The sequence below is a fragment of the Pelophylax lessonae genome (assembly GCF_965119305.1).
Source record: "Pelophylax lessonae genome assembly, chromosome: 3".
Taxonomy (NCBI): domain Eukaryota; kingdom Metazoa; phylum Chordata; class Amphibia; order Anura; family Ranidae; genus Pelophylax; species Pelophylax lessonae.
This window is the reverse complement of record NC_138770.1, coordinates 32348952-32361963: the sequence shown is the minus strand read 5'-3', so window position 1 is coordinate 32361963 and position 13012 is coordinate 32348952. Positions and strand designations below refer to the sequence as shown.

At 41.9% G+C, this 13012-nt stretch overlaps 1 protein-coding gene across 1 annotated transcript in view; it reads left to right on the top strand.

Annotated features, from left to right (window-relative positions):
* The window catches only part of LOC309550274 (uncharacterized protein), a gene marked incomplete at both ends in the record, with an annotated part of 1476097 nt that overhangs the window by 937330 nt on the left and 525755 nt on the right, over window positions 1-13012 (top strand). Inside the window, 1 exon segment of the mRNA XM_082250681.1 lies at window positions 10173-10284. Coding sequence (XP_082106807.1) covers window positions 10173-10284 — 112 coding nt within the window.

Below are 13012 nucleotides of genomic sequence, written 5' to 3'. Positions count from 1 at the left end.
AGATTGGCTGTGATTGGCCACAAACTCCTTATGGGTAATAAAGTTTAACTCTGTGCTTTCTGGTTTAAATTCTGCTGTGTCTGAGCTTACCTTACAGGCATATAAATGAATCTTACAGGCAAATTTCCTTTTGCTTCTGTGAACACAACATACAACTGTTATGTGACATCCAAACATAAAATCACAGTAAATAACTCTGCTTTTGTCTCTCACACATAAACATATGCACTGTATTGAGGTTATTAACAGGTCTAGCTGAATATGCATGTAGGTCATATTAGCAACCTAGGACAGGTTCTAGCTGGCCAGCTACACTCCCACCAAAATTACCTATAATTCTATGTTCTCTATAGTAGGATTTGAACATGAATTTGGGGAATTTTCTATCAGGTTCTCAACTTCCAAGTGTCTTTTATCACTTTCAAGTAGAACAACTAACTGCTGTATAGGACGTTCCAACTTGAGTGGAATAGTGAGACGTTTTCCCTTTTTGTCAAGTATTGAGTCTCCTATTTGTAACAATGCTCTTCTTACTAGTCTGTCTTTATCCTTTTGAACTTCTAGAACTTTAGCCAATTTCCATTGACTTCTAGGTAAATCTTCTTCTTTCACTAATACTATGTCACCAACTTGGACATTTCTTCTGGGTGTTTGTCATTTACTTCTTAGCGTAAGATTGGCTAAGTACTCTTTCCTCCATCTATTCCAAAACTGTTCTGATAGATATTGAACTCTTCGCCATCTCTTTTTGGCGTATAAATCCTCTTTGGTGAACTTGCCAGGTGGTGGATGTATGTAATCAGACTTAAGGTGAAGTAGATGGTTGGGAGTTAAAGGTTCCAAACTTGTTGGATCATTGATGTTGTCAACTGTAAGTGGACGACTGTTAACAATAGACATTACTTCATAGAATAGGGTCCTAAGTGAAGCATCATCCATTCTTCCGGAGTTCTTTTTCAACATTGAATTTAACACATTTCTTACAGTTCTGATTTGTCTTTCCCAAACTCCTCCTGTGTGGCTTGCATGTGGAGCATTCATATGAAAGTCACATTAATTCCGTGACAAATACTCAGTTACTTTTTCTTTGACGATCTCTTTTAGAGCTTTCTTCAATTCATTCCTTGCTCCGACAAAATTGGATCCTTGGTCAGATCTAAGCTCTCTGACAGTACCTCTAATGGCTATGAAACATCTCAAGGCATTGATGAATGCATCAGTTGACATATCTTCTAACATTTCAAGATGAATTGCTCTGGAGCTTAGACATGTAAATATTAGTCCATATCTCTTGTACTCCTTGCAGTTTTGCTTGGTAATGAATGGGCCGAAACAATCCATTCCACTATAAAGAAATGGTGGTGATTGGTTTACACAATCTGTCGGTAGATCTGCCATTGTTTGTTCTTCGGTAGGTCTACGTGCCTTTCTACAAGTTACGCATTTACTGATATACTTTGCAATAACTTTGCTTTCTTTCACTATCCAGTAACCACCTTCTCTCAAACAGTTCTGGGTAAAGCTTCTTCCTTGATACAAGGATTTGTTGTGGTAGTGATCAATGATCAATCTTGTGAAGGTAGAATTTTTGGGTAGAATTGCTGGATGCTTCACTCTGCTGGGTAACAATGCATTTTCCAGTCTCCCTCCCACCTTCAGTATACCATCCTGTAGAACAAGATTAAGCTTGTACAATGGGTGGTTGTTGGGAAGCCTTTTAGGTTCCTGACTAAGTCTCTTCAACTCTTCACTATAGAATCTCTGTTGAATGAGTCTTATGACTGTTTCTTCAGCTTTCATTCTTTCCTCTACATTCAATGATTCCTTCTTTCTGATTCCCTTTGCCAAACGTTGAATTTGAGCTACTACGTTTATGACTGTATTCCATTTTGAACATCTGGCTAGTCTTTCAAGTATGTCATCTTGACACTTGGCAGCAATGCTCAATGTTTGTACAACTTTTACTTCTGGATCACCCATGGACAATTCGGTGTAACCTTCACTGGGTATGATCTCCTTTTCCCAAAGGACCGGTGAACCAATTTGAATTTCTCAATTCTGTTACATTCAGGCCTCTTGAAGCATGATCTGCTGGGTTATGCTTCGTATCAATGTGATGCCAATGTTCCGGATTTGTTATTTCCCGAATTTTCTGAACTCTGTTGGCGACAAAGACATGGAATCTTCGAGCTTCGTTATTTATGTATCCTAGGACAACTCGTGAGTCTGTCCAAAAGTATTCTTCATCTATTTTTATCTCTAATTCTTCTCTCAGAAACTTGCTTACTGATGCTGAAACAACAGCTGCTGTCAGTTCAAGTCTTGGTATTGTCTGAATACTGGTAGGTGCGACTCTGGTCTTTCCCATAACCAGGGCACAGTGTATTTTTCCTTCTCCTATCACTCTGATGTAGGAGCACTGACCATAACCATAACTACTGGCGTCTGAAAAGTGATGAAGTTCTATTTTCTTGTACTCTCCGAAATCATGAGGTACAAAACATCTGGGTATCCGAACTTCTCTTAAATTCTGCAAGTCTCTTATCCAAGCCTCCCACCTTGGCCTCAAATCTTCAGGTATGGGTTCATCCCATCCCAACTTCCGTCTGCATAATTCTTGTAGTATTTCTTTTGCTTTGAGTATCACTGGGGCCAAGAATCCCAATGGATCATATATAGAAGCCACTGCGGAAAGAATGGTACATCTAGTTGCAACTTTCTCTTCAAAGGATACTTCAAAGAAGAACTCATCATTCTCTACATTCCATCCCAATCCAAGTACATTTTGAACTGGAAGATGATCATAATTGAGATCTACATCCTTCATTGTTGATGCACGTTCAGAGTCACTGATGGATTCCAGTACCTCTCTGTTGTTTGAGAAGAATTTATGAAGGCACAGATTTCCTCTTGCGCATAACTCTTGGCTTTCTTTTACTAGTTTGATTGCAGATTCTGTGGACTCTAGACTTATAAGACCATCATCTACATAGAAGTTTTTCTTAAGAAAATTTGCTGCTGATGGGCAATCCTCTTCATTTTTGTTGGCCAGGTACTTCATACCATAATTGGCGCAACCTGGAGACGATGCTGCTCCAAACAAGTGTACTTTCATTCTGTATTCTGCTGGCTCTGTATCTGTATCTCCATCCTCCCACCATAGAAACCTCAGGAAGTCTCTATCTTCATTCTTCACATGAAACTGGTGGAACATCTTTTCAACGTCACACATGACCGCTACGGGATACTTTCTGAATCTACAGAGTACTCCAGGCTGAGTGTTTGTAAGGTCTGGTCCTTTTAGTAGATGATCGTTCAATGCAACACCATCATACTTTGCTGAGCAATCAAATACTACTCTAATCTTATCTGGTTTCTTTGGGTGGTAAACACCTTGATGTGGGATGTACCACACTTCTTCTTTAGGTTGGTTATTCACCTTCTCTGCATGTCCTTCTTCAAGGATGCCTTCCATGAATTTAAAATAATCTTGCTTGAATTTGGGATCTCTTCCCATCTTTTTCTTCAGGCATTTCAATCTTGCTAGGGCAAGATTTCTGTTATTTGGCAGACAAGGTCGTTCTCTAAAGGGTAAGGGCATTTCAAGATAACCTTGTTGATTCTGCTGAATACTTTCTTCTAGAGTGTGTATGAACTTTATGTCTTCTTGAGATCCACTCTTTTCTTCAGAACTTATGTCTGCAAAGTCAGACTCAAGGATCTTGATTACTTTTGCTGAACTTACAGTTGGTAACTCTTGGACGGATATTCGATGACACAATCCTGTCACCTGTCTTGAGTTTGCAATCTGCTGTTTTCCTCCAACAACACCACATCCTAGATCAGTTCGAACAGCGTAGGGTTCACCCTTTCCTCCTGTGATTACCTCTCGTGGTACCAAAGCTTCGGGACAATCGTAGCCTATCAACAGTCCAACACCAAACTCCTTCAGCGGGGACATTTCATGTGATATGACAAATAGGTGTTCCCATTTATTGGCTGTTTTACAGGTAGGTATGCGATCTCGATCTAGAGGTATATCGTCTTTCGTATAGGCTGGAGGTAGATTTAATGTGAGGTTTGAATGAAGAGGCAAAAAATTTGGGGGAGCATACCCATGTATTTCTAAAGCTGCTGCAGCTATGAACCAAAAGACATGTATATTAAAAAAGAATAGCGCGCAAATGCAAAAGAAATAACTACCAAATCTGAAGACAATCCATAAATAAAAATGGGGGTTTGGTCCCACCATATGGCCATATCGTGCTCAAGCCCACTACTGCGTCAAAGTACCCCATTATCAGTGGGTCCTACACTATCCATGAAAAAGAGATGAATCCAGCCTTTCTAGCCCTTGGAGATAATACTCCTTGCTGGGAAGGATGTGCAAATGCACTACAGGGGACTCCTCCTATATCCACTTGATGGTGGACACTGATTGAGTACAGGTGTGTGTGGGGGGGTGGGGGGGGTTTTGCTCAACCTCGATAGTCTGGTCAGACCGAATACATAATAAACAGGCAAAAAATTTGGGGGAGCATACCCATGTATTCATCTGGATTCATCTCTTTTTCATGGATAGTGTAGGACCCACTGATAATGGGGTACTTTGACGCAGTAATGGGCTTGAGCACGATATGGCCATATGGTGGGACCAAACCCCCATTTTTATTTATGGATTGTCTTCAGATTTGGTAGTTATTTCTTTTGCATTTGCGCGCCATTCTTTTTTAATATAGGTTTGAATGAAGTCCTCTAACTCTCAATCCTTTGACTCTTTGACTGTTCACTAATGTATCTCTCCCCGTCATTGTGGTGAGTTTGAGCTTCACTGGTTCTGTAGCCACTTGTAATTTCTTGCAGATTTCTTGATCAATGAAGTTAACATCGCTTTGGGCATCCAATAGTGCATAGGCATATACCTTCTTATTCCTCCTTTTAGGATTTGAAATGCACACTGGTACGACTATTGATGTGCCGTTGCTTTCTCCTTCCCTTACTCTGCAAGAGAATACCGATACTTTCTTTTCTTCCTCAGCATCTTTAGGTATTGAGGATTCATCCTTCTTTGGATGTTCTTCATGTAGTGGTGTAGGATGGCGTCCTTTGCAAACACTACATGTGGCCCTTCTCTTACACTCCTTAGTAATATGTCCTTTTCTTAGGCATCCAAAACACAGTTGATTATCAAGTACAAATTTTTTCTTTTCATTTGAGGACTTCTCTTTCAATTTTTGGCACTTGTGTATGGAGTGGTTCTCTCCACAGAACATACACTTAAAGGTATGAAACAAACAAAGATAAAATTCCCAGTTCAATTTGCCAACCAGTCTGCTTACCAACCAAATTGGCCTGTCTAACAGTTTGCGTCAATACAGGGGTTTAGTTAGCACACATTTGCAAACGCATGTGAAAGCTGCAGGGCCACGTCAAGGCTCCCTGTTACCTGCAGTCCTAACTCTAATGAATTTTAAAGAGTCTCCACAGTGGGAGCACATGCAAGCTAATGGATAGGTAGGGGGCAGGTGAGCCTGGAGGTGGCCCATCCCTCCTGAAAGGTAATTGGGGGCATAATGGAAGCCCAGCTGATAGTATTACAGCAAAGGCACCCAGTATGTCCACTCACCAGTACACATATACAACAAAGAAAATGGCCTCTGCCCCCACCTATAACTGGCCTTCATAGCAAAGAACACATGGAAGGGCAACGCACATGAAACAAACAAAGATAAAATTCCCAGTTCAATTTGCCAACCAGTCTGCTTACCAACCAAATGGGCCTGTCTAACAGTTTGCGTCAATACAGGGGTTTAGTTAGCACACATTTGCAAACGCATGTGAAAGCTGCAGGGCCACGTCAAGGCTCCCTGTTACCTGCAGTCCTAACTCTAATGAATTTTAAAGAGTCTCCACAGTGGGAGCACATGCAAGCTAATGGATAGATAGGGGGCAGGTGAGCCTGGAGGTGGCCCATCCCTCCTGAAAGGTAATTGGGGGCATAATGGAAGCCCAGCTGATAGTATTACAGCAAAGGCACCCAGTATGTCCACTCACCAGTACACATATACAACAAAGAAAATGGCCTCTGCCCCCACCTATAACTGGCCTTCATAGCAAAGAACACATGGAAGGGTAACGCACATGAAACAAACAAAGATAAAATTCCCAATTTAATTTGCCAACCAGTCTGCTTACAGAGAGCCTTGACGTGGCCCTGCAGCTTTCACATGCGTTTGCAAATGTGTGCTAACTAAACCCCTGTATTGACGCAAACTGTTAGACAGGCCAATTTGGTTGGTAAGCAGACTGGTTGGCAAATTGAACTGGGAATTTTATCTTTGTTTGTTTCATGTGCGTTGCCCTTCCATGTGTTCTTTGCTATGAAGGCCAGTTATAGGTGGGGGCAGAGGCCATTTTCTTTGTTGTACACTTAAAGGTAGTCTGAGGATTTGTCAGTTCTGTCTCTCTACTGATCCCAGTAGTGACTTTGAACTTGCTCTCGTAGGTATCTAGACCTTTAGCTGCTGTGTTGGTTGCAAAGCTAGCTGCTCTTGAACGTCTTATATCTCTCGCAGGCCTTTCTTCTAAGGATTATAAGGCATAAGATGCTGTTACTGGGTTACATGCTATTCGTGCTTCCTTATTGACAAACTCAGAGAACTTTTCAAAACTTGGGAAGTCCTTATTTAGATCTAACTGTTCAGTCACATAGCGATTCCACCTAGAAGCCACTCCTTCAGGTAGTTTAGCTAGCATCCTGTGGTTTTCCAGATAGTCATTCAGTACTTCTAGTCCTCGTACATGTGGAATGGCATTGCTGCATGCTTGCAGGAAGTCACCATACTCTTGGAGTTTGAAATGTTCTTTAGGACCTATCTTAGGCCAGTTATTCAATTTCTCCCTAAAGGCTCTTTGTACTAAGAAAGGATGACCATATCTTGCATTTAACTTTTCCCAAGCTTGCTTGTAGGCTTCTTCGTCTGTTCTATAGAAGTTACCTTCTCCACCAACATATTTCTGAAGGTAGAATAACTTGTCAACTGGCCTGGAGCAATAGTGCTCAATGATCATTTCAAAACTCGCCTTCCACTCTATGAACTTCAGTATGTCTCCTGAAAATACAGCAGGTTCTGGAACGGGCAGTCTTGCTGGGACTGTTCTCTGTCGTCTTGCTAGGACAATAGTTGCAACATTTTCCTGATCATTGCAGTGACATCTAGGAATAGGAACATCCGGTTTTATTTTCTCACCTAGTTCTGAATTAGGTAAGTCTCTCTCTTTGTCTTTCTGAGCAGGGATAGAAGGGCACTGACTTTTTTCTTCACTACGTACTGGTGATTTCCTTTCATTCTCCTGGGCGTATGAAAGGAAGTAGGAGTCTGCATCTTCACTTAGTACAGATTTGGACTTATGATTACTATTCATGTCCTCTTCGTGTACTCTCAGTCTGGCTTCTATAATCTTGACTTCTTTCAGCCTTTCCAGACTTTCCATTTTAGCTTCCATTTCAGCTTTTCGTAGGCGCTGCACCTCAATGGCAGATTCCATCTCAATTTCTGCTTTCTTGACAGCAAGTTGTACGACCAGTTCCTTTCTTTTGGCTATTAAGGTACTTTAGGACTCTGATATGTTACTGGCACTTCTGCTAGTGAAGGAAGTCCCACTTGAGATTGTGGTTCCCCCTAAGGACCTAGCAAAGTCTCTCATAAAGAGCTCGTTCATTCTCTTTCTTGCCTTAACTTCATCATAGTTAGCTTCAGATGATAGTTCTCTCATGAGCTTTACTAAATCTTTAGTGACTGCAGTACACGTGTCCATGTTCCTTACAATATCCTGGGAAGGTGTCGTGGATGACCGCAGATTGACATACGTTGCCATAAGCTCTGATTCAGATTCTTCTATCGTCTCTACAATATCACTCAAGTTTCCTTTTATACTTTCTTGCTTTAGCCTTCTACGAACATCTTTAATGTATAATTTCCACTTATCATACATTCTGGTGAACTTTTTTCCTTTTAATGCTGCTTCTTGCTCCAAATTTTCCAGCATCTTTGCGGTCGGTTTTCTGATACGTTCTGAACGTCTTAGTTTGTCTGGTTGGGATATATCAGTTTGGGGCAAGACTAATGCTGCATCTGACTCTTTTACCTCAGACAGGTTCCCTTGCTCTTCACTTTCTAACTTATCTATCCTTGTATCCTCTAACAGTGGCATAGCAATACTAGACTTAGACATTTTTACTCTAAATGCTATAACACTCAATAAGAATATTAAGAAGACTTTCACTTTAAATGCAATAGCAATAGATGCAGGCAATAAAAATGACTTTCACTTTAAGTGCAATAGCAATAGGTGCAGGCAGTAAAAAATGACATTCACTTTAAATACTTTAGAGTCTGTGTACTACAACTCTCCCTTGTTTTTTACTTACAGTCCTTTTATTCCTGAACACGAAAATGTCTCTTTCTTGTCAAGCCTATTGCAATGATAAATAATAAAGGAAAGTTCTGACCTTATTCTGAAGAGCAGGATACTGCGATCTGTAGGTTGCTGGAACAAATATCAGTCTTAAAGGAGACTTGTCTTTTTTTGATCTGATGCTCTATGCAGACTTGCGATGCTCTGCGTTGACTTGCGATGCTCTGCGCTGACTTGCGATGCTTTGCGCTGACTTGCGATGCTCTGCTCTGACTTGCGATGCTTTGTGCTGCAGGCTTTGGGCCTAGTGGCGGAAAAACTAGCTGGCTGCAGTACGTGGTCTCTCCGTGGGTAGCGGTGCAGGCACTCTAGCTCTGGACTTTGGCCTCCCACCATGCGTCTCTTTCTCTCTCTAGGAATCGCAGTAGGGTTGGTGCTCTTTCTGTGTCTATCTTGCCTTTGCCGTTCTGCCACTTTAAGAGTCGGCTGCAGTTTGACTAAAACCACACGTTATGGCCTCTATGTAGCTCCGCTGCTCAAATGCGCTCTTTACTCTGCAAGTTGAGGAGCACTATCACTTCACCCTCAAAGGGCTAAATAGTTCCACTGTGGCAGGCGCAGCACTACAAAGTGCCTTATGCGCTGTGGCATTAGAAGAACTTGATCTCTCTGACTTCAGTCTAACCAGACTGTCTGTTACTCTATAAATTCCTCTAATACCGTTCTATTAGAGCACACCAAACGCTTATGATATCTTCTTTATTAACTTCAACTTTTCTTCATAGATAACAGTGACACTTTTGCAGCAGACAGTCCATGTACAACATGTGCTGAATACAGTATAACAAATGGTGGATATATTTCTCTCTCTCTATTGCCGTTTGCTGTTTGAGTTTGTTTGCTTGAGTTTGGTTTTGAGTTGTTAGAGTTGTTTGGGTTTATTCGATAGTTTGAATTTGATATAACCTTTGAAGTTTGATAGTTTGTTTGTTTGTTTGGTGGAACTACAAGTGAACACATAACTAGTTCAGTATACAGCTCTAATCACATTACTAACAATAGGAACATGTATAACTGTCAATTACCTATTTTTGGCCACTTGCTTCCATAAAACTGCTCTGTGGATCTGTGTGTCTATTCAGTTCTCTTGCTCTGTAGTGGAATGAGAAGGTTGGCTGAAAGCATGAGGCTTCAGAGAAAAAAAAAATGGGTGTAAGGCTGGCTGTGATTGGCCAAGACTGTTGCTGAGTGTGAGATTGGCTATGATTGGCCACAAACTCCTTATGGGTAATAAAGTTTAACTCTGTGCTTTCTGGTTTCAACTCTGCTGTGTCTGAGCTTACCTTACATGCATACAAATGAATCTTACAGGCAAATTTCCTTTTGCTTCTGTGAACACAACATACAACTGTTATGTGACATCCAAACATGAAATCACAGTAAATAACTCTGCTTTTGTCTCTCACACATAAACATATGCACTGTATTGAGGTTATTAACAGGTCTAGCTGTATATGCATGTAGGTCATATTAGCAACCTAGGACAGGTCCTAGCTGGCCAACTACACAGGGTGACCCTGTCTTATCTGTCTAAAATAGTGGATTGTATATAAGTTCCATGCTTTACCACCAATGTCCGTTTCTGGTTCCAACTCTATCTCAGACACACAACATGTGGGCTACCTGACCAAAGCAAAATTTTCTGTCGCCATTCCTTGGACAGATTACGTCTTAATACGGCCATCTTTGTCCAGAGCTCTAAAACTCCCGCCTCTTCTCCCGATCCAGTTTCCCAACCGGAGTCAGATCCCGATATGCCGGTGACAGGAGGGAATGGAGAGGATATGGATGCCGTACTGGAGGAAGGTGCAGAGGATTTCTCTCCCCCACATTGTCATTATAATGAAGAAGGACCTTCACACAACATGCTTGCTAACGTTGAAAAGCTCATTTCCTCTGTCTGCAAACTCCTTGACATTATACCAATGAGAAGAAGATTGGGATTCTGGCACTCCAAATGGTTTATGTCTCTACAAATAAGCGGATGCTTAGGGGTGTGCAGACATTATTCTCCTGTATTAAACCACTTCCCGCCCAACGACCTCATATGACGTCATGGACTTTGAGTGAAGATATCTGGATGATGGGTGGAGCTACAGGCATCATTTACATATCTTCTTTTTCTGCCGGTGATTCCCTGCATCATAAAACCAATCATATGGGCTGTTCAGCCGCTTGCTTGTTTTTACAGGTGCCGCCCTCCAGAAAGTAAAAAATATTGTTTTTTTTTTTTTCAAGATTGTCGCTCTTTTTTTGTTCATAGCGCAAAAAAAAAAAACGCAGAGGTGATCAAATACCCCCAAAAGAAATCTCTATTTGTGGGAAAAAAAGGACATTAATTTTATTTGGGTACAGCGTTGCACGACTGCGCAATTTTCAGTTAAATTAACGCAGTGCTGTATCGCAAAAAAATGGCCTGGTCATGAAGGGGGGGGGTAAATCTTCCGGGGCTGAAGTTGTTAACTGCCAATTGTGCGGTCGCGCGACGCTGTACCCAAATAAAATCGATGTCCTTTTTTTCCCCACAAATAGAGATTTCTTTTGGTGGTATTTGACCTCTGCGGTTTTTAATTTTTGCACTATAAGCAAAAAAAAAAAAAACATTTTTTACTTTCTGATATAAAACATGCAATAAAAATGTACAAAAATAAATTTCTTCATCAATTTATGCCAATATGTATTCTGCTACATGTTTTTGTTTAAAATAAATCTCAATAAGCGTATATTAATTGGTTCGCGCAAAAGTTATCTCATCTATAAACTATGGGATATATTTATGGAATTTTTATTGTTTTACTAGTAATAGCGGCGATCGGTGACTTACAGCGGGACTTTATTGCGGGGGGACAAATCGGACACTAACTGACACTTTGTGGGAACCAGTGACACCAATACAGTGATCTGTGCTAAAAATATGCACTGTCACTGTACTAATGACACTGGCTGGGAAGGGGTTAACATCAGGGGCGATCAAAGGGTTAAATGTGTGCCTAGCCAGTGTTTGTGTATTGGGGGAGGTGCTTTTACTAGGGGAAGGCATGGATCAGTGCCTCTGATTTGCAGGAACACAGGATTTATGCTTTCCCTACTGACAGAACGGCAATCTGCCTTGTTTACATAGACGGATTGCCATTCTGCCTGTGTACCGAACGATCAGCGGGTGCAGGCGGACATTGTGTCTGCGGGACCTGCTGTGTAGAACCACAGTGGTAGTAAGCGGCTGGCAGCGAGCACTGGTGCACACTACCTGGAAGTGCAGGATCACGTTTATATACGTGGTTCTGAGCAGTACGGCCGCCCTGTAGCAATAAAACTGCTGTAGGGAGGTCGGAAAGTGGTAAAGACTTTTTTCACACCCCCAAATTTTGAGTCCCCCAAAATTACATTCCAGACTCTGAATCTAGTAGGTTTTTAAAAGTGTCCTTAAAGCAAAGAAGGAAAAAAAAAAAAAAAAAAAACTGTGTGAGGTCAGCCAGGAAATAAATACCAAACTGTTAATCCGAGCATGCAGCCTGCCTGGCCAGGAAAGGGGGGGGGGTGAGCATGTGATGGTAAGAGGCAGTAATATATTTCTCTCCCCCTTGGTGGGAGTGGAGATGACCCATCTATAAGGATATACAGTACATACACACACAGCACAAGGCCGTGTTCACACTATGAGATGTTTCTCGGGGCTGCAGTTCCTCTGAGCTCCACAAGGTGGTGATCTCACTTCTAACCAGACAGGAAGTCTCTATGGAAGACAGGAAGTGATGTTAGGTACAGACAGGAGGTGATGTCAGGTACAGACACAAGTTCCAAGTGGCACACAGGAGAGAGGAGACAGCGCTGGAAGTGGCAGTAGAGGAGGTAAGAAGATCTTATTTTCTATTTACACCCAGTAACCCCCCCCCCCCCTGTCATGTCTGTCCTCTTCCTCCATAGTCACTGTGCCCTCTTTTATCTCCAGCAGATGATGATACACACATATATAGTGTGGAAAGCTAGATCAACCCCTTCAGGGTCGAAAAATTCTCTTCATTCTGGAGATTTGTCACCTTTCCCACCAATCATCTTCTCACCTTAGCAGTCTCTTGTAACGAGGGATGAGATTCGGATTCGGGTTCTCCTGAAATTTGCCCTTTCACACCCTTCCTCTGAAGATACAAATATCCCCATGCCTCACTACGTTAACCATGTGCCTGCCCCTCCTGTAGGCCCAGGATCGGCATGGTGGATGGAGTGGAGGGCGATCAGTTCTCAGATCTCCTCTCTGGTGAATGAATGCTGAAGAGACGAGCATTTCATCACTTCCAGGTCTAGTGCCATCATTCCCCAGTCACTGTGGTCAGGGATGAAGCTGGTTGATCCCGATCTGTACTTCATCAGCTTCACTGGGGTCCATAGGTGACTTTGGAGGTCTAATAAACCCCTAATGTCTCCTTAAAGAGGACCTGTCATTTATATTACACTGTCACAAAGGGGGTTATTGGCCGCACACTAGAGTGAGAGCAATGATTATGGGGCCATTATTACCGGGTCTCTCTAAACGAAT